This window comes from Rhopilema esculentum, chromosome 13 (assembly GCF_057945365.1).
Source record: "Rhopilema esculentum isolate cy_ngs chromosome 13, ASM5794536v1, whole genome shotgun sequence".
In the NCBI taxonomy this organism is placed as follows: Eukaryota; Metazoa; Cnidaria; class Scyphozoa; order Rhizostomeae; family Rhizostomatidae; genus Rhopilema; species Rhopilema esculentum.
In genome coordinates, this window is record NC_142827.1 from 1,495,399 (window position 1) to 1,522,158 (window position 26,760).

The following is a 26,760-nucleotide window of genomic DNA, read 5'->3' on the forward strand; positions in this document are numbered from 1 at the left end:
AATACACTATTAGGAACAATGTCCATGTTCATTTAGGAACCTTATAAAACCGAATGTGAACTTCGCAATCATAATTCCCCTGCGGGTTAAGCTTTACTTTGCTTGTGCTCCAGTCATTGTGACGTTTTTGAAACGCGAGGCTATTCGTAATGGACATTGTTCATCATTAGTCAGAACATAGGGGAAAGCACTGAATTGATTTTATACCTAAGAAGGAAATTTGCGGAGAAATGATATATCAGAACTGTCAAATTTAGGCCGGAGATTACTCATCAATTAAATGACACAACGATTACGACTCCGCAATACTGTCTTCATTAAGCGAATTACATTATTTCCATGGCACTCATTTATTTTTAAAAGACTCGCTATAAGAAACTGCCCCACTCATAGTTTTCTTCTATTAACTTTGCTTTGAAACAGCAAGCTACGATCCGCTGAAGCCTTGAATTCTAACATAATACAAAAGGGATTGGTGTTTAACAGCTAAGCACTATTTCAAATTAATATTGCATGATGAAATCGCTTTTTGCGACAGAACAGTAAGGAATGAAAGAGTATCTGCCATAAAAACTTTCTTTTTAGGTTGCAACCAGCCGTTTTCTATCCTCGACATGTTTCTAATCTTATAGATATACATGTGCACAGTGCCAAAAATCATTTGGCAGGACTCAGAAAATTAACCTAAAAATCGGGTATTTCGATACAAAAAATAAGAAACTCGCAAAAATCACTGCGCTTAATCCTTCTATCAATCTATATATCTTTCTATCAGTGCATGCGTACGTGCAATTGTCCGTGCAATTTACTTTTTTTAACAACATTTTCAAAATTTGTGCCATCTCTTTCACCTAATGACAGCTTAACGGTGCTTAACATCGTAAGAATCAAAATACCTTAAAACAAAAATTACTTCTGTTTAAAAACTGCTAAAAACCACTCAAAGATACTTTGTTAGAATTGAAACTTCAGCAAATACCGCATCCTGACTTGGCTTTCCTTGTACACGAGATATTCACTTTGGGAAAAATTACTGCCTGCAAACTCTTTTTGGTTGATTGGTTTGCCTTGAGGAACAATTACTTCCTTCCCATCGAAATTTACCTTTACATCGTGCTTTGGATCTGTAAGATAGGAAAATAGCAGACTGGATATTTACATTGGTAATGAAAAGCATAATGGAAGTACGTTGAAGAAATTGTTTATCAGACATAAAGAACATTTAACAGCAATGTAATAAAGCAAGAATAAAGTGCATTTTGTGGTTGTTATGAGGCGGTGGAAATCTACAACCCTGGACAGACGGTGTTGCGATTTTGCAGCCCCTCCCCTCAGTCCTCAGCTGATATTTTTGCAATTGTGCTTTTGATTGGCTAACTAATCAGCTACTGAGTTTAAAAAAATACAAACCTGGACGGCGCAGATTTGGATCTTTGTTTTAATGTGGACATATTCCAAAACATATCAAATAAAAAGAAACGGGGAGGGGAGGGGGTTGGAAATGGGGGGAATAGCCCCCCCGTTTCTTCAGAAAGTTTCCTCCGGAAGAAAATGTTTCAAACAGGGGGAAAGGGCGTGGTCCAAAAGGGCGTGGTCCCTGACACACCTTTTCCTGCTGCTCATGGAAATATGCTGCTTCATTCTCTAGACTAATTGCTGACAAGCTCCTCCTACAGTTACAGCTTCACATTCGCACAAAACTTCAGAAACTTTCTTGAATGGCAGGAGCTGAATCCTTTGAATGGACGGGACACGATCTTAGTACGTTCTGTAATCAACAAGGGCTATAAAAGTGGAAAAAATAGTTATGGCAATTTTTACTAGCAGAAGATTTTATTCTGAGCCGACGTGATAAAGTTCCACAATTAGCCTTGTACTGTTCCAGCATTAGTAGAAGAAGACATTTTCTGATAACGGGGCTATACAGGATATATTTTCTATTAGTTTGGCCTGCTTTCGTACGTTTTCGTGTAACGCATTCTAAATCCCTGCATGAAGTTGTGAAGAAGAAAAGCAAATGCTGAGTGCGAGTGTTTTTTGCACAATTTTTTGAGGAAGAATTTTGTGATGGCAGAGGGCGCGGTTCTCGTAGACTCTGCGGAGGAGCACGCCACAGCCTCGTTTTGGCGGGAGCCTTTTCTGGGCGGGAGCCACGCTTCAGCAGGGGGCAGGTCGTGTGTGTTGAGGTTTTGTGTGAGGGGGTTTTGTGTGTTGGGGATGGCGTCAGTTCTTTGCTAGTTTGCAGCTTGGGGGGGCTTGCGGTCCACTGGTTCAGTGTGTCGCGGGCCGGCGTTCCACCCAATATGTATCTAAGGTAGGACTGGTGGGTCGGCTCTCTGGTGGGGAAAAGTGAACTTTCCTTGTCCATTCCCTTCCTAGAACTAAAAGCTCCTTGTACTTGAGTCTATTAAGCTATATCAAAGGTTAGATTCTTTGAACGCTTCAGGTGAAGCAACTTGTGCCGATGCATCAACGGCCGAATGTTGCTTCCTGTTATGAGGGAATGTAGCCTCAAGAACTAATTTGATGAGAGATGTGGCAACGTCTTCTAACAGAGCTTTCTTATTTTAATTTATGGAATGCATTTGTTGAGCTTTTTTCCAAGAAAGAAATTAAAGCAAATAAAGAGGTAACCTGGCTCTGTTCTGCCTCTTGCTACAATTGAATCATATCCCTTGGGAGCCGCTTTTAAACTCGAGTCGTCCGCTGTTATCTCTTTCTCCTTCCCCAGGGCAACTTCACAAAGGAACATAATGCCAATATTTTTTGATGATATGCCAACTAAAACATATAGAAAGATGATGATAAAAAAAACAACGTTTGACAAAAAAAAGCAATTATAGTATGCCATAATAAGAAAGTGGGAAGCACGTAATTAACTGGTTCACATACTCAGCTCTAAGATAAAACTTACCAGTGACAACTACATGATCATAAACGTAATTAAAGGCTGAATTTCTCAATGTGTGGATTTCTCTTCAATAAAAAAGCTCCACGCCTGAGGTTGTTCTTCAAAATGTCAAAAACGATTTTATTTGAAAGCTGAAATGTTAATTCTCCAGCGCATTGTCGGGCAAAAATCATTATTTGACATGGTTACATGCGATTTGTAATCTTAAGATTTTATTGGCACCAAAGAGCTTCTATGACACCACATTGCTAGTTTCAAATTATACTTAACAGTTAACCGAAGAACATAAGCTTCTAGCATAAGTTAAACAAGGCACTTGAAATATTTAGCCCTATAGGCTTTCCCCAAATGAAAATACCAAGAGACCCTTACCATATCCACTGGATTTGCCATTTTCTGAAGCAAAATAAATGCCCCTTCCGACTCTACCGCCTGAATGCGGCATTATCCGTAGACCACTCTTCAAAATAGCAACGACCACAGCAATATTGGTTCCATGCCAAAGAAGCTTTCTATGCTTCAGCTCATCGTGTTCCTTAAACCGTTCACCCTGGAATAGAAAACATCAAGATGCACTCAAAAATTTCAATAGCCCCTTCAAAATGGCAAAATCTGGAAACTTGAATTATTGGCATGTCTAAGGAAGTTTTCATCCAAAATTACAGTATCAGAAAAAGTGGCACGTAGCCTAAGACTATGAGGTCACTAAGGGTCTATTTACACGGGGGTTCTGCAATCAGACATTTTGAAAACTCACTTCAACCAGGTTACATATTTTTCAAACCAAACCCTTTTCCAAAATTGCTAGTCTCTTTCTCAAAAAAACAAAGTATACAAACATTCACCGATTTACGATAAAGTATGCTAAGAACATCATTTGTCTACACACCCTGACCTGGATCACTAACATGTGGTTTTTTTGCTACCTAGCTTTTGAACGTAGTTTGTATGATTGTCGAGCAGTGTCCTGGTCCTTCCACCAAGTGAGACCATTGCTATTGATTTCTATGCCCTCTATGTGAACGTTTGCTCATTTCCTGCAACAAAACCCAACTGCCCCTACTATGAAAATAAGTATTTTTCATTTTCTCCGACATTGGTATACTCAAAAAACACTACAATTGAAAGAGTGAGGGGCCATTGCTTGGGAGGGGTACCTTAATAGGTTTCGAGGTACGAGGACGTTCCATTAAGCCATTAATTAGGGGTGCCTTTTCCGAACAAATCATCAAATGTTAAATTCGATAAAGCACGTTGCAGAAAGAGCATTCTTAGGCTCAGATAATTTAGACAGTGCTAGCACGAGGCAATAAAATATGAACACAAGCCAACATATTAAGTGCAAACATATTGACTGGCATATATCCGTAAGAACAGATCTATGTCACAGAATGCCAGCCATAACGGCTATGGCTTTAACACATCAAGTGTATAAGATCATATACCTCCGAATGACGATTCATTCTCCAGACATCAAGAATCTTTAAGTTTGATCGATAGCCACTGATCTTTGTAGCGTTGGTATACGTGCTTATGTACTAGAAATGAAAATAAAGGTTTTACTTAGCTAGCCTGTAGGGAAAATGGAAATATTATAAGTATTCATAGGCTTTCCCACGCTGATCAATCTTTTTTATTCTTGCCGTTACTTGAGGCGTTAATGCTCATTAGAGTGGTAGTAGCCCCCTCCATACTATCCACTGGCAAGTAAGGCATTCTCCAAAGCAAAGTGAAAGGGGACCATAAGATACTCAAGTATCAAATTTTATCGACCTTATCCTTCCAGACATATGAAAGGAAAAAGGATTTGATTTGTATGTTTTGCATATTCTGATCCACATCAAATCATATATTAAACGCAGTTGGTTTTACTGTGTCACTTCCATTCTTTTAATTCTTTGCAATTTGTAAATGATGTCTTCACAGATTTTATGATCATTCAATCTTACTCAAATTTGTTTTCGCAAAGATAAAAACTGGCTAGGAAAATACCTTGAACTCGTCACTGTCCTTCTTGACAAGTTCTAGGTCTGCACTCAGAAGTGAATAGTTGACATCGATTGGGTGGTCAGCCATTTCAAGCCCAGCCTGTAAACAAGATTTAAAATATTAAAGAAAAGCTAATGTCTAGTTCGATGAAAAAACTTGTTTCGAAAGTTAATTGTTCTGAATAAGGCAATAGGTCCATTAATTTAAAAGAGTTTGCAGATTTATTACAAATTTACTGGTGATCATGTTTGGTGTGATCTTTCGACAAAAAAACAAGCAGCAAAACGAAAAACGCCTGCACTGTTCTTGACGAATAGATTTGAAATATTGACCATGATTCCAGCTGAAGACTGAAATATGATCTTCAAAAATGTGCAATCTGACAAAAGATGCAGGGACCAGAAGAGCAATGCATCATTTATTCTAAGAATTTGGCAAAAGCGTTATGTTTAAAGGCAAAAGAAGAGCAAGTGTGAAAGGACATTGTTCTTATGAAGAGAAATAAAGACCTTTAGAAAATAGCTTTCGTTCCAGCATCAAAGAGGCTCGAGAAGATAACCTGAGTCAAAAACTGTGAAAGTTTTCCAAATTTTCTGATGGAGGCTTTTGCAGACCTCGACGTTTCACTGTTCAAAAGAATTCCTGCATATCATGACATTTAATTGTTGTGAAAAGATGAGCCCATCTTAAGCAAGTAGTTCTAAGTGAGCAAAGAATGCCAAAATCTCAATAACCTGACTTTCTTCTTCCTCCTGCTTTAGCCTCTGAGCGATTTCAATGTCTCCAAGAACCTGTCAAGAAATGTTAATGACTATATCGTTTTCATAACAAATCAGAGATACATATATTAAAAGATAGCTATTTTGGGAAAAGCAGTTTCAATAAACACAAAGTGAAAACATACAATTTTTTTAAAAGATGACAAAATGAAGCAAGTTTAAATAAAATCAAATTCCTCACACAAAATAATCAAGGTTTGTAAGTTGATTAGAATATGATTAGAAGTGATATAGCCAAGAAATATCATCAAGCAAACAATTACAGCCATAAACAATTACAGCCATAAACAATTACAGCCATAGAAAGGATACAATTACAGCCATATCAGCTATTGCAAACACTCCACAATTCACATGAAATAAAGCTCAGACTTACAGTTAGCATATCCATTTTCTTCTGAAGAATTTCCTTTGTGTTGATAACAGGTGGCCTTTGCCGGCCAAAAGAATGAGGGATTACTGTGAAAAATCTTGATGTTAACTCTTCTAAACCAGCTTTTTTCCCTTGGTCAAGTATCTTCTCAATTTCTTCCAAAACCTTGTATGTAGCAGATAAACTTATAGTTGTCTAATTGTTGTAATATGACAAACTTTAAGAAATTTAAATCATATGAAAAAAATCAAGTGTTTCTACTAAATACTTTTCTTCTCTAGCTGCAAAACAAAAAAAAGACCAAATTTCCTGCAAAACCTTGATAACATTTTCTGCATCTGCAAGCAAAACTTCAAGTTGCTTAACCCATTGAATATTTCTTCTAAACACCAACAATTGTGCTACCAAATAATTAATTCCAATAACAATTATTTTATTTATACTGTATAAGGTAACCAAGGAGAACATGATTAGACATACTTCTAGTTTAATCTCAAGGATAAAGATAGTTAATCTCAAAACATATGGTTTCTAAGATCCTATGGAAAATTTAAGAAATTGCTGATAGTAAAATACAAAAAAAGAAACATCTGTTCAAACTGTCAATTTGTTATTCATTACTGCATGAAAAGCTGCATCCAGGGTAACCTGTTGTTAGTTACTGATAGTGCAGGATGCCATCTAAAACTCTTTATATCACAAGAAAAAACATTCCATAAAAGAGAGTAAAACATATTGTATAATCTAACGAAATATGTTCCAAAAACGTTGGAAAAACACAGAAGGATTTGTTTAGCCTTCAATCAGCTACTGAGACACAAAGCAAAAATGAATTCATTCAATCCCAGTCTAGCAAAAAACTTACTTCAAAACCTTTGGCAATTTGCATCTTACTCAGTTTACCTAATGGCATCTTCTTGACATCTACCAAAGAAGTGACAAAAAGGTTAATTCTATCATGAAAACACAAAAGGAAACACAGCTTCTATCATGCAGTCATGACTCTGGATAATTTTTCATTTCACTTTTTATTAAGACAATATTGAGAACTGCAACTAATAAATTATCTTTTTTAAGTCTAGAATGAGCTTTATAGAAACAGAAAACTTTTTCTGGTTGCAGCTACTGGCCATCCTATTGTAACCTCTTTAGTGGTCCCACATTTGACACTTTATTTCTGTGGTGACAGAATATCTAACACAAGTTGAGTGTCTAGTAAAGTATTGTTAATTCATGAAAACAAGACAATTAACTCTTTGATAAAAAGGAACAGAAAACGACCTATCCATTCCCATCCAATGGCAATAAAAACATCTAACCTCTGCTAGAATGAGATAGTACATTAAAACTCAATTTGAAGCATTTTTTCAAAGACTAAAACGGAAGAACCATGCAGAATTTCGCATACCAAGATTCATTTCTGTCATTGCCTCCTTGAACATATCACTATCAAACAGGAGAGATAGCAGGTCCTGGGTTGCTTTGTCAAGCTTGCAGGGTTTGAACTTTTTCTCTGCACCATCTGGGGCATCAAGAGCTGAGAGCTAAAATTTACAATTTGGAGCAGTTCAGACTGGCTATCTTTCTAATTTATACTAAGGCAAGCTAAGGAGATACTTGAAGAATCATATTTTTGCAGTAAATAAAAAAAATTGGCAAAAAAAGGAGCAAAAAAATATCTTACTAAATCTTAGTAAATCATTGGTTGCAGCATCTACAAACTCTCTACAGAATACTAAAATAATTGTCAAATAAGCCGAAAAATTTACTTCCCAAGGTCTGCAAGTAACCTTGTAACCAAGTAACCTGTAATAAGACATTCAAGAACCCAAAGGATGCAAATTCTGTCATTCAAGAGACTCTGTGTAACCCAAGATTTGCTGCCTATTCAAAATGATAAAAACATCAGTGTGAAGGGAAGACTTGACTAATGGTTATCATCTTAAAAACACTTGCATAAAATTCATTTACGTTTTCCAACAATAACCATTGATCATTTTCTAGGGCCCACAATCTTAGCACTTCTCTTAAATGCTGAGCTAAATGCAAACTGACAAGAACCCCCTTTCTGATGCATTTCATTAATCGTGCTCTGAAATTATAACATTGCTATTTTATCTTGGGAAAGGGGGCTCTAATGATTAACTTCTTTGCATTGTGTTAGTTCCATTCGATTTCTTGTGTAGTACAGTCCTGGTAATATTAGGCATGCGGTCGAAACGTGCACACCTCCACACACACCTAAAACTCCTAAGGCGTGCTTTCCATCGCATGCGCAGTTCCACATTTTGAATTGCTTTTCTTTTTCTCTTTTGTTTTTTCTTTTTTTCTTGTTTATTTTCTCTGAAATAATTTTTAATTTCTTTTGTGTGGGTTATATTGATGACATTCCCAAAGGCATTTTAACTCTTTACTTTGTTTCAATTAGGCCCGGTTTCGATTACTCCGTTTATGTGTGTCTCCGTTCTCACTCTTTGTTCTTTTCATATTTTCTTGAACAAATTACCTTCGGGTCACTCTGTCTTAGTCAAAACGATAACGTGGGTATTTCTATTACTCCATATTTGTCCGTTCATATACTTTGCTCAAGCTCTTTTTGGGCCTAAAAACAGTATCCTTTTTGTAAAATTAGTTTGTTTTCAAGAAACATTTTGGTTTTAGGAAAACTTCATATGCTTTTTCAAACACACCTTCTAAAACAAAGGTGACATCCAGTCTTCTTATAAATCGTTAGGTCTCAATTTAACGGATCGCACGCCATCGCATGCCATTGCAAGCCTAAACTTTGCAAGGTGTGCAATTACCAGCACGCCGCCAAATTACATATTACCAGGACTGGTAGCATGTATCTTTCAAGAATTTATTTGTAAATCAATTTCTTCACAATTATATAAAATATAATTGTAAAGAATCGGATTTAAGATTTACTGATAAGTAAATTGAGGTCACCTTTCCTTCCATAACAGCATTGTCAGTTTCATCTGAAGCATCCATTTCAATTAAAGTATATTTCCCTTTTACAGGTTGAAAATCATCTCTCGCTGCCCAGTCGTTTCTTGTCTTGTCTTTAAATTTCTTTTCAAACTCTTTCTTGGCAGCTTCAAAGCCAAACGGACCTTTTAATGCACTGGAGCCTGGTTCACCCTGAAAAAATACTGATCAGGCTTCTACGTTTCCAACAAAACATTTTAAAGGGTGGTTTTCAGGCTAACAAAAAGAGCAGGCCTCTCCGTGAGCATTTTAGCGGGCGCGTGCTCAAATGCGCGCCTCGCCTTGCTAAGGCGCGCGTTCTACCAAAAAAATATATTTACGTTAAAGTAGACAGAAACGGCATGTTTTCGCATGTAAATACTTTGTATCTAGAAATATCTAAACAAACTACTTAATAGAGCACTAAAAGCAAAAAAAAGCACATTATTGTTGCAGTTCGTCAATGTCCAGCTCAAATTCCGATGAAGAATCGGAGTCAGAAAAAGTGGAAGAGTCGAAATTCGTTCCATTGATGTATGATTCAATTGCTTTCCTGGCACTTCCTTTACAATTGTCTTCCCATTCCTATCTTCGGTCTTTGATCCGCTAACTTCGTCCTTGCGATACTTGCGAAAGCAGATAGCTCTATGGCTTGGTCCTTTGAATTAATGGCTATTTAAAAAACTTATAACAATCAGGAATCACAATGACAGTTTATTGGTTATTGACCGGAAATATATTCAAGAGGTGTTTGATTTAACTTGGCAATAACAATTTCCTCGAAAAAGGGATTAAAAGAAGCAACCGTTTATTTAGATATCAATCGATTTCGAATCCGCAAGGCTCTTTGTATAATAATTGTTCAAAACTAAAACACAAGGAGCGCGATTTAAAGGGTTCTTATAAACCAGGCGCGTGATTTATTGCGCGTCTCGGCAACGATAGGAGCGTGCCAAGGCGCGCGCGCGTGATCGCGCGCCTTAAACGGAGAGGCCTGAAAGAGCTAACATATATTGGCAATTTGCAATGAAAGTTGGATTTAGCATTTAAAATGTTCAAAAAGTGCTACTCACAAATGTAGATAACTCTAAAAGATAAGTTATTTGCTAGGCAAAACAGTACAGCACTGAGAACATTTCCTGATCCAGAGATATTTCTACAGTAGGGCTCTACACAAAGTCTGTAAGAGAACAGTCAAAATATTTTGTTACATGTGTTAAACGTTACAATGAACATAAAACAAAATTCTTTGGAAATTTCCTGGAGGAATCCTCTTTTTCCTCCCTAACAACTGGCTTTGTTTTTACTTCCATCATTCAAATATAACCTCTTGTTATTTGAAGATAACTTACCACACGACCCCATCTGTTCCATACATAGTAAGCTTTAGAAGACTGCAATAGCTGGATAACATAAAACTTGTTATTATTCTGTCCTATGTTGGTTTGATTCAACATGCAATCATAATCCTCATAGACCGCTGCATTCGAAAGGTGACAAATACTGTCTACACTCCTTTGACATTGCTTTTTCTTCTTCTTTTCTTCTGCAGCTAAAGCAACTAGTTTATCCTTCACTGTTGGCTTTTCATCTTCTTCTTCTTCAAGCTTAATCTGAAAAACAATACATTCACATACATGACAGCTAAGCATAAAAGTATCCTGGTTAAGGAGCTACCACAGCCTCATATCAAAACATTTAAGAGTTTACCAGAAAAAATATGATGGGCAAGAGTTCTTTTATGATTCCTACTAACATCAGCATTGATTAAGAAGAAGTGCTCAAGAGTTTGCCCCACTTGGGGTCACAAGCGAAAGCAGGCACCGCGGAGCAGGGGGGCTTTTTGCAAAAAATGCCAAATATTAAGTATCAAACTACCAGAAAAGCCTCTTTTTAGATGGTTTTACCCCCCCCCCCCCCACTTTTTTTAGACCCCCACTTTTCCCAACGCTCTGCAGTGCCTTGAAAGAAGAGACAAACACTTATTACCCATTTACCTACAAAAACTATTAATTTGGACATGCTTAACCACAACATTTCTATCACCACCAAGTCTTTCTAACAACCTACCTGGGATCTTCATGTTCCAGTTTGTGTATATCCAGATAAAGACCACTTCACACCGACTTCACACTTATCACAATGATTTCATTAGGGCCCCCATTTGGTATCAATTTCATTAGCATCAGATTCTAATGAAAGAAGAGCCAGGATAATCCTTATCCTTTTAACTGGAAATTAAGGTCATCGTTCAATAAACTGAATAGAAGTAGGCTCAATACTGAATCCTGTGGGATTAGATACTTATCATGCATGCCATCCACTTTCATCCTGAGAATCCCATTTGGACTCTGCTTGACTGGATGTGAATTTAGCTACACTGCTAGCCTTTTGGAAGGGCTTGAATAATCATATGAAATATGATCATTTGACGTACCTTTTTGCCCCCTGCGGCAGCATCCTCGCCACTTTTCTGCAACCGGTCTACAAGGTCAGTTTTCCTCCCTGTTGCCTGAAGGCCCCTCTTTTTGCACAGAGTGCGTAGCTCTTCCACTTTCAGTTTTGATAAATCCGATTCTGTACCATCTTGTTTTTGCTGAGCCTTTTTCTTTGGAGGCATAATGACCGTCCCTTCGGTTGGTTGCAAGAAAACCTGTGGGCTGTGCCTGGCTCGCCTCGGCCTATACCGGAAGCATAAACATAGCAACACCAACAACAGCTAATGATAACTGTTGCGGTTGCTGGGACTTAAAATGCATTGTCAGCTCTGCATGGCTCAGTTAGGCTCGTCGCTTCGTCGCTATAATAGGGGGCGTGGCGTGTGGGGTGTAACAGCCCCTTGAAAAAACTCCCATTGCAAAAACGGGTTTTTTGTCATCTAGGGATGCTTAGTCAGCAAACCTCAAAATCTGTCAGCAACAAAAGGATGACTCACCTCGTTTTATAAAAACTTTTCTCGACTTTCATCACCCCTACTTTGATGGTTAAAACAAAACAAGACTACCTTAGCTTTAAAGAACAGATAAAAATATGAATCATTAAAACTAGATTTACCCAATTAAGAAAAAGTTAATAATAAATATATCTATTCAGTTTGAGTTAAACTGCGAGAAGTTTGAATTTAACTGCAGGACTTATGTACAAATTTAAGGATTGTTACAAATTGATATGTGTATAAAAGAAAAAAAGTAAAACCTTGTCCAACATTTGTGACATCCAGAGACATCTGGGCGTATTTCAGATAGCACATTACGAATAATCAATTCATATGGATGGTTTGGTTTGGTCTATAAAAAGTTTCCTTGTACGAATTTGTTTAATGGGATTTGATAATGCGCCAGCTTTGAATTACAAAAATTTCCTTAGCTCTTGTTTGAAAGTTTCTTGCACATTAATCAACCTTAATTTGTCCAATAGATGGTTAAATTCAACCTGATTAGGTGGTTGGTCAGAGCAACGGCCATTTCACGAAACTCTTTATGGCTAACTCTTCAAAATTTCGATAGAATTTTCTTCAATCTAGCCAAAATTAATGACTTTTTAACCAAATGTTCCTGTTTGTATTGAGATTATACATACAAATACATGCCATGAAGACAGATGGGAAGTTGTAAACCAAACACATTTTCAAGTAATCGAGTATCATAAAAATCGAGAAATGCGAGTAAAGAATGGCGTCATTAGAATGTGCTGTCAAAAAAGACCGTTGTCCCTCATCGGAAATAGAGCTAGGCAACACATAATATTCAAATGTTTGCTAAAAATTTCAAGGCCAGTTGAAGAACATAAGTTTGGTAAATGTGGTTTTTTACCATCAACTTAAGCCAGTTTCTGGAAAAGTACTGGCTTTTAGGTGAAGAAAATTTGGTCTTAAAATTGCCCTGTTTGTTTCAAAATGCTTTTGATGGCTTTTTTTTGGAATCCTGTTATGAAAATTTGCAAACACAATGTGCATTACAAAAACAACTGCAAGAAAGTTTTGAGATTTTATGCAAAGGGGGCTTGGCTCAAAAATTGCTCCGGTTCCCCAATAAATTTAGATACATATGTTGTAGTAGCTAAGAAAGTACTCGAACAATTTTTAATAGGAACCTCAAAATCTAGAACACTGCGTACAAAGATTGAAACCTATGATTTTAACAGCCAGCACTAGAAATGTATCACGAATTGCGTTTCACATGCAGAATTTTAATTCTTTATTCTTTGTAGCAAAGCTCCGAGGAGAGCTAAATACGTAAAAAAAATTAACAAAGCCAGGTAAGGGCACTTCACTTCTTACCCATTTCTACGTCTATCTTTCTTCTAAGTCGCAAATCTACTCTGTTATCAGGGATATAAATGTACAGGGATATATCAGGGATTTACATGGTGGTCCAGCGCACGAAATATTGCTAGGTTTTTGGAGTTTTAAATAGGACCACAGAAACATAATCTATCAGAAACAAATTTTTCTTCAGTTCATTTAAAAAACATTTTGCTCAAAGATTGTGTTTCAAGTACTTACCCTCTATTGTCGCATTTTAATTTTCAAGAAATCGTGTCTGTGATACCTGTGTTTGCAAAGTTGTGAGTGAAACGGTGTCGAATTTAGTCAGCCATCCAAGATAAAGCTTACTAGAGAAACGTGTCGGTTACCCCACCCTGCACCTACAAGCGTGAAAAAGCAATAATTCGTCTCACAGAGACAAGTTAAGCGCACAAGCAAACAGCTCCTCCAAGCTGATCCTCAAACAAGCATATATCACAATCTTTAATCATTCAACAGCTAAAGTCCCTATTACAATGCTTAACTGCAATTATTCATGTCGAAAGACGCACTACAATTATTGGAATACAATTATCAAAATGTTCTTGGTTATTTCTCTGCAAAGCCCAGATTGCTCAACATTCCCCGAACTTCTCATTGATAACAACACAATCAAATACAGAACTAAATAAGCTAAAATAGATATTAAAGAAACATAAATAATACCCAATACCAACGAAACGTCGAATAAACTGTCGAAATTAACTAAATAATCTTAAATAAATTCTATGTTCGTCTGAGTAATTCTTATGGGGAGTAATATCCCATCTAGTGATACAATTGCTCAGTAAAATCTAACGGAATATTAACGGGTGAATATTTAAACAATGGGCACAGAATTAATTGTGTCAATGCACACGCCACTGAATATCTCTTACTGTATCTATTGTGTTCCTTCTCCATAAATTTGATGCTAAACTTCAGGTTCTAGTTAATGTTTTGCAAAACTTGGTTTCTTGAAAAACCAGAAAACCGGTTAGGTAAAACATGGTTATGAAAAAAGGCTGATTTATATTCTCAGGAAACTTAGTGCGCAGATAGCTTATTGCAGTAGGGAAATTTTTAAGATATTAAATGTTATTAATAATCTGTTATCTAGATATAATAATGCTAATGACTGAAATAACAAAATAACAAATTGTAACAAAGGTTTTCTAATTGAAATGTTGTATGGGGACGAAAATTTTGAACAATACATGGATTTAAATTATACTGCCATATGGTGAGGAGGTGCATGGAGAAAACAGAAAAATACTATGCGAGTAATAACTTAACTGAATTTCACTAGACTATAGGATAAAACCCCAAAAATTCACTATCTAGACGGATATAATATACGATTTAAAGAGTAAATGACAAAAATTATGAAATTCCCAAAAATATGTTTTGATTGCACTTTAGATTTGATAGCAAAAGAAAATCATAGATTATATTTTCCAGAACACTGATCAATTTTTTGCATGCCTCAAATGTTTATAAAACCAAAAGTGATGGAAGGAACGAGTTGAAGCAAGGCAGGCAGTTCTGTCATCCAAAATGTGCTGATTAAAGAAGAGGGGCCAACCATGCTGGAGAAATATTTCAAGCCCTGTTTCAATTTTTCTTAAATGATCTCTTTCAATTTTACGAAAATAAATATTCAATTATGTGAGCAAAGAGCTCACAATTAGAATTCATTTTACGAAAATGTACCATATGAAACTGGCTTGTTGTCCTTTTGTCATAAAACAGTGTGATCTGAAAGGGAGAGAAAGAAATGTGTGTATGGACATGGATCACAAATACAGTATTTTTTTGTCTACAAAGAGGAAGAAGAAGCTGATTTGGCTTTATGTACAACAGAAATTCTGCTGTTGAGAGCATCTTGAAAATTATAGACGGACTTTGCTTTGAATGGAAGTAAAACATCTAAAGAGAGTGAGCAGAAACAAGACATTTTCTTCTCAAAATTAATTTTAAAACCTAATTAGATCTAGAGAGGTAACAAAGAGCAAATTTCTAACTGGCAATAATTATTCATAAAATTTCCCAGATAAACAACAGCTCTTAAATATATTACAATCACATGGGTGTTAGAAAGATCTAAAAGATTACTAGACAAAGAACTAAGATCATATCAAACTCTATAAATACAACAGATAAAATCAAAAGATAGTGCTTCAAAGTGAGAAATCAAAACTTTTACATCAGTTTTACAATTAAAGTTTTACGGAATTCAAATCTACTTTCATAAGATTAAACTTTTCAATTACCCAAATAGGTGGTGTGAACTATTTTCAAAATCCATTAACTTACAGTGTTGTGAACTGAGCCATAGAAAGTGATTCACAGACTTAAGCTTTTGAAAGTAGATAGTGGTTAAGGATTTGTACCTCTACTAACTTTAATGACCAAGAAACTCAGACTGAAAGTTAAGTAAAATTGGAATGTGTTTTTAGGTTGACAGGATCAGGGTATGATTTGGATTTGGTAGCTGATGAAAGATAGCAATTCAATTCAAAAATTTCTTATGAAATTTGCATCATTAAGTACATGTCAAATGGAAAAACGTATTGTGTGCATTAGAAAAGGCTCCTTCCCAAGTGCAAAACTACAAAAATTAAAGTGAAGCTTTTAGCTCTATCGTTAGAAACATTCTCATAAGCTACACTGAAATTCTACAAACATCTAATGTACCAATCCTTTGAGGTTACAAATGAAAATAAAGTTTGCTAACTTTGCTTGAAAGTTGGAATGTGTGGCAAATTGAGGTTCTTCAAGTTATTGGCAATGTTTGGTATGTTTGGACTCATGCTCTTCACTGCACTTAAAGCCCTTGTTGGAGCTGCAGTAATACCAGCCTGTTGGATACAAAAATATATCATCATCATCATCATCATCTTTGGCATCGGACTGGGCAGCAAAATAAACACAGAACTTCTTAAACAACACATTCATCTATCTTGTTATCAACTTCATCGAAATTAACTCCAGTTCCTGAGCCTTATTAAATGAGGGACATGATAATTAACCAATCAAGAATAACACTATAACTGATCAAGTGACTGGCTGGCAAACATTACCCCTAGGTATTTATCACATTAGGTTTACAGAAGCTTTTGAAATGTAGTTTAGAGTTTGTGGTTGATTGCTGATGAAGCTAACTTCATAGCTAATATCATGCAAAATCAGCTTGCAATGGTTTTGATCTCTTCCTTTTTGTTCATTTGATCAATATTTTTTTGTTTCTTTAGTTGATTCCCAATCCACAATAACAAAGGCAAAATTAAAATATTTTTGCAAGTTTATCTCTTCTGCTTTTTTAAAAATTTATTTTGTTTGTGGCATTCTACACTGCATATTTCCTGTAACAAAAGAGTATAAACAATTTTATACAAACCTCCTGTTTTTCTAATTTATTCTGGGCCTCAATATGCGTCAATATTTCTGACATATTTGTTTCTAATACCATTCCACCCAAAACAATCTCATTTAATATATGATGAACCTGAAACAAAATGATATGTTTTCTCCAAATAAAAATATTATAGAAGTACTTAAAGCCAAAGTTAAGGGTACCATGAAGAATTACAGGTCCCTTGAAACTGCCAGATTTCCTTTGATCAATACAAACAATTCACAAAGCCTAAAATTCAAATGGGAGCTAAAAATCATTGTTGATTGCAAAGGGCTTTGAAGCAGTGAACCCTTGTCCTTATTGAATGTGTAATCTTGGATCACAGTACTGTTGCAAACAATTAAAACTATTTGGGATCAATTGAAAAAATTTGTCTTTCATTAAATCAATTAAAGGGTTTAGGCAGCCAAATATAATATGGAGGCCTAAAAGTATCTTTGAGCTAAAATTGACATTTGCTAAATAATCTAGCCTTCTGTAAAACAAATACTTTTTAGTCCTTGCTGTTTGATGTTAAATTTGTAGAGTCCTGTCGCCATGAGTTGGTGCACTAGCCTAATCTTGATTTTTGAAACTTTCGCATTAAAGTTTGAAGAAGAGGCAATTAAAGTCGAGACTTCCCAGAAATTAGCGAGAAAACAATTTGCTGACGCCATTTCAATATATTTCCCTGCAAAGCATTGTTTGGTTTACATGGGATAATTTCTGCAAATATTTTGACATTTGGTTGCAGAATTTGAAAAGTGACTGTATTTGTCAGGTGGGGTAAAATATTGTTTCATTTGTAGTCTTCTGCTTTTGATATAAATACAACTGCAATACTTCTGCAGCTCCGTTTAGCGTTGAAAATTAAGACTTTGAGATAAAGCTTACTCAATATCTCTTGAAACAAGGTACTTTTTCAGACCGCTTCTTATTTGCCACATGTCGCCATAGTGGTGCACCTCTGGAAATCCACCCAGGGTTGCCTGTGAGGGTATAAATGTACAGGAAGAACAAATCTATGGGGGGCTGCCTAACGAAAATTCCATGGTTCACCAAGATTTTTGCAGAACTAAGGGAAGACTATTATCTGATTGGCATTCGTTTTTAAATAAAATAAAATGTTAGGGGGCTACAGTCTCCTCTCCAGCCCAATAGCTTGTAATCCTCCCTAACAAAACAATCCCCTTTGTTCAAACAAGATAACAAGTATTTGCTAATGGTGAACCAACTCATGGCGACAGGACTCTACTTTACATTAGTATAAAATAATTTACCTTATCCACATGAAAGATTAGATCCAGTTCACAAACATTCTCAAAGCACTTATCTAGGGTTTCCACAAATACCTGTTGAGCAATAAACATTCTGCATTTAACTTGTCAAAATTAATGCAAAAGTTTTAGAATTTTTGTGTTCAATACAGAGTTTAAGAAAGGAAAACCTAAAAACTGCAAAGAGTATCAAATAATTCAAAAATAAAGGGACCTATGACAAGCATTTCATTTTCTTCTAAAATTACACAAAATGTGTAGATCAAAACTACCAAATAAACAAAACAATTTTAGTATAATAAATTATGTTATTATCTAACAAAGAAAAAGGCGAGGCACCACTTTCAAAAGGAATACAATTGAATCTCAAATACTTGAGAACAAGCACTCCAACAGGAAATATCTCAAGCTGCATTCTCACAATCTCAGTTGAAATGTGTACTAGTAAACACAATCTCAGTTGAAATGGAAAGGTATATACCTGAATAAGGTCTAAAATTCCAAGTTCACTTTCTGATGAATCCACACAGAAGACAAAGTAAAGTGTGGCATAATGCCTGTAGATTAGTCGAAAGTCTGAACCACCAATCAACCTAAAAGTAAGAGGTAAAAAGGATTGGCATTCAGCACTGGCCTTGTGGCATTCAAAAGCAGCTAAGTAAATAACTCCATAACTTCCATCCAGATCAAGCTCTATCCTCTTCCCTTTCAAGCTTTCTTGACTTTGGTGTGGCAGTCTTTACACATGAATATAAAATATGAATATTTTAGTTATAAGTCTAGGTAGTGTTTTCTTCAATTTTTCCACTATTTCCTTTCCAGATTTTAGACATTCATACAGAGCACAGGGAATACTTGGTAAAGCTGATCATTTTTATCAACAAGCAATCAAAATTGAGAATTTTTTTACTACAATACCAAACTAGCATGTCTAGCCACAAAAATTAATTTTTTACAAGCAAGGAACTTTAATTTAAATCTTTCATTCAAAGTGTGAAGAGCTATTTTCATTTAGTTTTGTTCTAATTTTTTGTCAGCCAAATCATTGGCTATTAAGGAATCTGATTCTAGATTGTTTGAATACATTAGTCATTTTTCAAACAGGTTTTCTTTCTTGATCATTATAAAACTGCACCAGTCCTTTTTGTTTAGCGCGTGCAATCGCACCCACACACGCCTGCACACGCGCAAGTTAAATTGCACATACTTTTCATCACACGCGCAAGCAGGTGTTTTTGCAGTTTTCTGTTAACATCAATTTCCCATGGTCTCATGATTGTTTATTCTTTTCCCTTGTTAATTAATTAGCACTTTTGACCACAATATGATTTTTCCAATTTTCGGAAGTGATGTTTGGCTTTTGACTGAATGCTCCTTTCAACTTAGCGTCTCATCTTTCAGCTAAGTCGCCATTAGCATGTTAAGTGTAATAACTGATTGTGTAAGAAGGAAGAACCCTAGGATTAGCTGTCCGCCAGATTCTGTGAATCTTGGAATGAGTAATAATACAAAAGATATTCAGGAACAAAGCAATATGGCGACGAGAATCCAATGTAACAAGATAAAATTTTCAAAATAAATTAAATTTAAAAAATTTATTAAATCAATAACTGATTTCCTGTCAAAACGTAATTGTTCACTGGAAGCAATATAATTCTGACAATAACTCGAGTATTTCTGATGAGGACCTGTAATCTGTTATGTATTGATTGAATTCAGTTTTGCTCTTGCACGTATTCAAGAGGCTTTTACCTTTCTTGCTCCTTTTACCTATTTTATTAGGTTGGCACTTCAAATTTCCTTACAAGTGCGATCGCACGCCCAGATTTGTTTGCATGTGCGATTTGCCACACACATGTAATTTTGCCCACGAAAAGGACTGCTGCATTATGAAACAGAAACTTTTGAATGGGATTTAAAAACCAGAGAATGTGCTGCATTTACAGGCCTTGTCGGGAATGGCTCATTCAAACTTTATTGAGTGCCTATGCACCTGGAAGCATGGTTCATCAAATTCCACAGTTGAAAGGACCACGGTCCATCAGATTTCATGTTAAATTGATGCAAATAAATAGTGCAACCCATAAAAGCTCACTTTTTCAAATTCTTCTCAAGATCTCAATCCAAAGATTTATTTTTATTTTTTTTGGCTAGTGAATAAATTGCATGCATATTATCCAGGCGCATAGGCTAATAAGTAATAACATTTGAAGATATAGAAGTTTCTGCCTATCAGTCAAATGTGTTCTTAAAATTTTGTCCCACGGACTTCTGCCTATCCATCAAATCAATGGTTTTTCCTATGGATTATGCATGAGATCAACTGAGAGTAACTTACGATCCTCCTTCCAGAAAATTGCATACAGAATCATCTCTTTTTGAAACAAGATGGAATGTTTCTCGAATAACCTGCTGCTTCATGTCTTCCGCCTAAATGCAGAAAAAATATGACTTTCAGCAAACACTTTTAAGAAAAGTTCAAACAAAAGAGTTGCAATATGATGCAAAGGTATGTGATACTCTGTACTTAATAAAATATGGTGAAGCATCATCATTGTTATCAGCACTGAAAATGACGCATCCCCAAGAATATGGTTGGAGTATTGTCCAATGCTGTTCATATTCTGTCATATTTCATAGAAAGAACATATAAATAGTCTTCATAGCTGGAACAGGGGTGCAGTGGAGTTGAATTTTTTATGAAGTTGTTTTCCTGCAAATAATGACTCCATCATACCACATTCTTCAAGTGCCTATGAAATGAAATTTGAAGTCAGGGTCCATATCCAATCTTTTTTAGTGCATCAAAAACTGTCCCTTTTTGTTAAGTTTCATGTTGCTGTACAAAAGTGTGACTGAAATACGATAATGCCATCTATAAAGATCTGGGGCAGCATACCCTCAGTCTTAAAACAGAACAAGGGGGGGCGATTTTCAGATGGGGTCTATATCCTATCATTTTCTACGTATTTCCTGCTAATGTACCTACTTTCAGCAAAGATATCAAAATATCACTGTTAGTGGAGTCATGCGGTAAAGTATTTAAATCTAAAAATAAGTTGGGGTCTATATCCTAATTTTTTAGCATATCAAACTGCCCTATTTTGCAAAGTTTTGTGCTGTAGATCTAAAGTAGGACTGAGATGCAATAACACCAGTGGCAGAAATTATGAGGGATTGGGCCCCCTCTCCCCAATCAGCAATGTCGCCAGAAAATTTGGGCTTTCGTCGGATTATTGACAACCTTTTAATGGTGTCGATTTACTCCAAGAAATTGATCTGAAAAGGAACTTTAAGCTAATCTAAGGGGCATAATTGCCAAATGTTCTGCTCGCTTCACCCGCAGGTGATCTATATTTTCTATTTTTACCCCAGGGGCGTCTATAACCTCTCTGTGCCCTTTTTGCAAAATTTGAACATAGCATGGCTGATAAAATATTAGCCAGTACTAAATAATCAATCAAACAATATATGACCAAAATCAAAACTGCTTGTGAATTCACAATATTTCAATTCGGTAAAGATTAGCCAAAATTTCTATCGGATTCTTCTGAATAAAAGTTATTTTCAAGCGTATTTGTCACTGAAGAATACCCCAGTCTAAAAATAGAAAAAGGGAGCGATTTTCAGTTAGGTTCTATATCCTATCTTTTGTACCATATCAAACTGCTTCCTGTTAGAAAGTTTTGTGCTATTGTACTGACTTTAAGAAGAGATATTGTAATAAGGCCATTAGGGGCTTAAGGAGCAAAGAGCCCTGGTCTAAATATAGCCCAAGGGAGCAAATTTCAGTTGGGCTCCATATCTTATCTTTTTCAATGTACAACCTAACCTTTTTTGCAAAACTTCATGCTTGTATCAAAATTTGCACAATTGTTTGTCTAACAGCCCTGACTAAGTGGTATGGTGGATTTATTATGAAAACGGAACCAACTGCAAACCTTGCGATGTCAATGATTCTTGTGCTTTGTCACTCACACTCATTCTTTTTAAAATTACCAAAACAAACTTTCCCGTGCAAATTTCTGAGTTAATTTTTGTTTTATATTGTAATAAACTAGTAGAAGTTTCAATTTATTTCAGAAAAAACTACGTGTGGCATTTCATTTCATAGGCAATTTAACCCCTAAAAAACTTTTATGTGTTTGAAAAAGAATACGTCAAAAATAGTGACTTGAATTCAAAAGACATACAGCACATACTGAAGTTAATCAGGATAGTTTTCCAGAAAATAAGAAAAATTCAATGTGGACAATCTAGTAGATTCAATGATACATTGAAGGGTAGTTTCGTAGTTGAAAACTGCTATATCACTTACAAAGATGCTATATATTGCTTACAACTAATTACAATTCCCTTTTCCAATCCTTTTACACCTTTATTTGGCATGTTAGCCCGCCACACACTGGGTCCTGCAAGACGGAGGAAGGGGCTTGAATGATACAATATTCTTGCAAATCCTATTAGGAACATTTTGCAAAGGAGTCATAATCTATTTCCAATCAGGCTGTCGAAATGGAGCCAAAACCTATTCAATAATAAAAGTACATCCTCCCAGACTGTCCTGCTGCTCAAGTGATTTGAACATGGTGTTTTTGATATCACAATGGTGCAGAAGGCTCGGGCAAGCTCGTACGTGCTCAGAAAAATGTTTGGTGGCCAACTTTGACACTCCATAACTCAAAAACTGTGTTGAATATTAAAAAACTGATAATGTTTCAGGGATTTATGATTGATAAGCTTTCATTTGAGCTCAAGTTAATTTTGCATGTGTTAATGTCTAAACCCTGAAATGGCAGGGATGTTTTACTATCCTCATATTTTCACCACGAAAGTTGGACAGCCTACAGTTTGATTCAGTTAGGTACAGTTTGATTCAGTCAAAAAAAGTTTAACACAGAAATAAACAAGCATACACGCTACAAAAATCTATTAAATATAAAACAAAGTAATGCTTGCTTTCAAGACAAACTAAATCCAAAGGTATTTTTAACGGTATTGCATGCACAGAAAATTCTTTTCAGGAGCTCTCTCAGGAGAAAGTACGTTCGGATTGTATAAAAAACTGAGCACTCCTTTTAAATTATGAGTTTCTAAATTAAGTAGATGCAGCTGATGACGTGCAACCTTCTATGAGCTCAATACTAATGCAGTTGGATTGGATCACCGCAACTCGGAAATGATGGCCTAAAAGTGGGCACTATTTGTAATCGGCATTAAATAAAAACAAACAACAAAATCGAACATGACCGTATACTCACATAATGAACAAAAAACTTCGAAAGCCTGGGCTTTCCATGATTATTGAACACCAAAACAGCTTTGATCATGTCTTTATGATAGTCGGCAGGCAGGACTCTGATCTCAACCTACTCCTTCCCTCCTTTCGGTAATGCAGAAGATCTTCGTGTCCAAAATTACTGTTCACATGAAAACGAGATAACAGAGCGAGGTTAGGTCAGTAGACAGAGTTGTCCATGTTGGTACTAACAACCTATTCACTCACTCACAAACGATCATTTTTGGGGGTGGAGGGTGGGGTCCAAGCTTGTTGCATTACGGATTTTGTTTTTCGTGGATCACGTCATTAGATTTTTGTTCTGTAATCGCGTATATGAAATCATGACTTGAATTCTGAAGGATTTTTTATTCGAATTCCGTTCTTCGGGTTGAAAAATCGCTACATTTGGGCAGAGATGCTCTCCTATAAGGAATCGCTGTCAAAGCAACTGCCAAGCCTCTTCCTTTCCCTGGACTAAAGTAAATTCAAGATAAGGCTCGTTAATCGATTTGTATTTTGTTGAAGTATAGATGCAGTTGAATGCTGAAACAAACAGCTTTTTAAATACCATGAGATCATTAAATTAGATAGTAATATATAAATATATGGGAAAAATATTCTGAGGGAAATATATCGGCAAACTGCCATAAACAAATATATAACTAGCAATTGTGGGGAGAATTCTCGTGTGACCTTCCTTTAAAAGGACGCTTGAAGTTTATCTTTGTTTCAAAATACCTTCGAATCCACGCCCCGTTTATTGGGAAAATGTCATAACACATCTAAAAATATAAATCAACAATGAGCGGATATTTGTTCAAATTTAAGAAGTGCCATCCACATTCGTCATATCCCTGAAAATATCACTGAATCGTAATCATAAAAGAAACATTTACAAACAAACAAAAATTTACGAGTACATTGATTTCCAGTTCTATAAATGAATACTAATGTTGGAGGCTCGTAAGTTACAATTCGGAATAATATTCAGAATCTGAATCACAATTTTAATGCAATAAATAACCTCAGTTCCAGAAGTCCCTTGTTCTCTTGATCTTCAATGTACTCTACACGCTATTAGCACCTCTGTAATTAAGTTGGCTATAAGCTACTTACAATGAGAGATACAATAAAATCATTGGCTTCTAGCATAAGCTGTTTGCCCTCTTCATTGCGTTTGGCAGTATGGTGACAATTTCTGCGCAAGTATACCAGAGATGCTGGGATTTATTAAAATAACAAATTTGAAGTTATAAAGTAGCAATGCGTTTTTACAACTGCCACTTATTTGCTGTTTTGCTGTGACTCCTAGCTCCTTTGAGGCTCCTCCGCTTCACATTCGACTTCGTGTGGCTCTTGGCTCTGGTACCCAGGGTATAGCTTCTTTTGACCCGTTAAATGAATGCTAGAATCCACTAATCACAGACTCTATTGAAACGTGATGTGTATTGACCAAAAGGCAAGGCACAACGCACCATGGAGGGAAAGGATAACGCTAAGAAAAAACTCCGTGATTCTCAATTCTCCTCTTATTTATAAACTATATCTTGGCAGAGATTGCCACGTCTTTACAGCCCTTGACAAAATTTATTCAATTCTAAATAAATACCTCTATCCCACAGTTTTTCGATTTACATCTAAAAATCCCCACCTGGCGATGAACTATTTACAATGGAATGAGCAACTGAGGAATTAGTCAGAAAACTCTAGTAATAAGAACCCAACAAGGTTAACTACGCTCTTTAGAGGTTAAAAATTAACAAAATTATTCCACCATAAAGCCCTTTACAGTAAAAAACATAAATACAGTAATATTTACAAGTTATCATTGATACCAAATCCCTCTACAATTTTTTCATTGTAATAAAACTACAATGATCTATATAAAAATAAAAAACAGTAAGTTTGTGATTGTTCCTGGAAGCCAAATAAACAAAGTGAAAGGAGTATTATAAAAAAAATGCCATTTAAAGTGCCAATAAAAAGTGCCTTTTGAAAAAGTGCCATGCCTCAGTGCAAAAAAATGGAGAGTCAAGGCAAGCGAATATCACATCATAATAGTGACTTTGAATAAATGGTCCCGTTTTCCAAACCAATGGATCATTTGGCGCCCAGGAGTAAATAAAAAGAATTTTCAAAAGATTGGGCATGGAACAGCTTAGGAATGGACTACCGTGTAATCTAATTACTTATACAATTCATAACCTTCGAACAAAAAGTATTGAGTAACATTAAAATAAAAAAAATTGACAATAGAAAATAAAAGCTTTCTTGTTAAAAATTTATCGCAGACATATGCGACGCTACTTGCTGCCAACATCGCTTGTCCTGTAATTTTCATTTTTGGAGAAAGTAGGTAAGTACTGCAGGTTGTATTGTAGCAACTACTTTTGGAAGTCAATTAGATTGTGATTAAGTTCTATAAAGAACTTGCTAGACTAGAGAGCGTATTAAAAAAAGGAATATCCATACAAATACCAGGAAAAAAATGCACTAGAATTAACTGCCATTTCCCAATCTAAATAAGAAATTGCTTCTGTGTTAGAGTTCATTTTGCCGTCGCTCTATTCGGTGTTATAAGCAATTCCCCTAATCGAAAACAATGGTTGAAAGTGCGCCGTTGCATTCAAAAACGGCACAAATCATTATAAGCAACTACGGTGAAGCTTTTTTAAAAAATGCAAAGAAAAAAACTTTGTTCACGCAAGTCGTGTAAATTAATCACGGTAAAAATAAAATGGTAGAAAAGATTGTCAAAACGCAGTGCAATGTTAAAGATCTGAGTTAGACCTGTCATTATTACAATTTGTTATGCTTCTACCGTAGTTTATTGAATAATGTATGTGTATAACAACCAATCCTAGAGGCTAGAAGCTAGTTGCTTGTAAATCATGCGTGTGGTGCGTGATTCCCTTTTATTTCTCAGTAAATAAATGTTGTAACAACTACTCCATTCTAAAAAGAGTCTTGGCAACAAACTCCGATAAAAAACTGTTATTGATCCTGGGAAATCTTCATCCTATCCGGACAATCCTTTCGTCTGATGATAATAAACTGTGCTATGTATATCTATCTGGTGTGTAAAGACAAGCCCGGCATGCTGAGCTCTGCTTTTCCGCTCTGGTTTATACCAATTTTGCACGCTCTTTCTACCTACATATGCGTTTACTGCGAGTCTCTATCGCTAAGCTTTCCAGCCTGCTGTAGAACTCATCCTCTAAAATCTCGTCATGCTCTAATTGGTAAACATAGTTCAAGATCTCGTCAGTGCTCGGTGTAAGACGGTTCATGATTCGCTCTTTGTAGTACGATGGAATATGGCTGTATGACCTCAAGCTATGGGCTGAGAGCCACTGGTCAGACCCAAGGGATATTGTCTGCTGTGACATGGCTAGGGTATTTCGACGTACAGATGGATTCAAACTGAACTTGACGCGTTTCCCCTGGCAATGAAAAGTGATTCAGGTTTATAACATAAAAACAAAAAAGTTGAGTAAA

General features: G+C 35.9%; 3 protein-coding genes across 3 annotated transcripts in view; all 3 read right to left on the reverse strand.

Annotated features, from left to right (window-relative positions):
• Nucleotides 1–734: 734 nt before the first annotated feature.
• LOC135691889 (protein mono-ADP-ribosyltransferase PARP3) lies at nucleotides 735–11,799 on the reverse strand. The gene is made up of 12 exons (XM_065209885.2): nucleotides 11,460–11,799; nucleotides 10,375–10,635; nucleotides 9,002–9,196; nucleotides 7,461–7,596; nucleotides 6,918–6,976; nucleotides 6,056–6,217; nucleotides 5,635–5,691; nucleotides 4,904–4,999; nucleotides 4,357–4,449; nucleotides 3,284–3,461; nucleotides 2,635–2,781; nucleotides 735–1,124 (listed from the first exon to the last, which is right to left on the reverse strand). The coding sequence occupies exons 1-12, from the start codon at nucleotides 11,640–11,642 to the stop codon at nucleotides 955–957; spliced, it is 1,737 nt and encodes a 578-aa protein (XP_065065957.2). The 5' UTR covers nucleotides 11,643–11,799; the 3' UTR covers nucleotides 735–954.
• Nucleotides 11,800–13,742: 1,943 nt separating this feature from the next.
• Nucleotides 13,743–23,401, reverse strand: LOC135691895 (AP-3 complex subunit sigma-1). The gene is made up of 7 exons (XM_065209894.2): nucleotides 23,243–23,401; nucleotides 20,320–20,411; nucleotides 18,463–18,574; nucleotides 17,985–18,056; nucleotides 16,708–16,815; nucleotides 16,045–16,168; nucleotides 13,743–15,065 (listed from the first exon to the last, which is right to left on the reverse strand). Exons 1-7 carry the CDS (start codon nucleotides 23,309–23,311, stop codon nucleotides 15,049–15,051), a joined length of 594 nt encoding a protein of 197 aa, XP_065065966.1. The 5' UTR covers nucleotides 23,312–23,401; the 3' UTR covers nucleotides 13,743–15,048.
• A 1,375-nt stretch (nucleotides 23,402–24,776) lies between these two features.
• LOC135691887 (polycystin-1) overlaps nucleotides 24,777–26,760 on the reverse strand; it is a 36,962-nt gene continuing 34,978 nt past the window's right edge. Inside the window, exon 30 of the mRNA XM_065209884.2 lies at nucleotides 24,777–26,705. Coding sequence (XP_065065956.2) covers nucleotides 26,412–26,705 — 294 coding nt within the window. The 3' untranslated portion in view covers nucleotides 24,777–26,411. The remainder of the gene's footprint in view (nucleotides 26,706–26,760) is intronic.

Bases quoted from the DNA above. Each gene is read 5' to 3' on its own strand.
- LOC135691889 (XM_065209885.2), bottom strand. From the start codon at position 11,642: ATGCCTCCAAAGAAAAAGGCTCAGCAAAAACAAGATGGTACAGAATCG. The intron at 5,000-5,634 runs GTTATTGAGATT...TCTTGTTTACAG, and splicing joins AGGAGGAAGAAGAAAGTCAG to GCTGGGCTTGAAATGGCTGA. The intron at 2,782-3,283 runs GTAAGGGTCTCT...TATATGTTTTAG, and splicing joins TGGCAAATCCAGTGGATATG to TTGGCATATCATCAAAAAAT.
- LOC135691895 (XM_065209894.2), bottom strand. From the start codon at position 23,311: ATGATCAAAGCTGTTTTGGTGTTCAATAATCATGGAAAGCCCAGGCTT. The intron at 18,575-20,319 runs GTAAGTTACTCT...TCTTACTTTTAG, and splicing joins AATTTTCTGGAAGGAGGATC to GTTGATTGGTGGTTCAGACT. The intron at 16,816-17,984 runs GTAAATTATTTT...ATTTTGTTTCAG, and splicing joins TAATCTTTCATGTGGATAAG to GTTCATCATATATTAAATGA.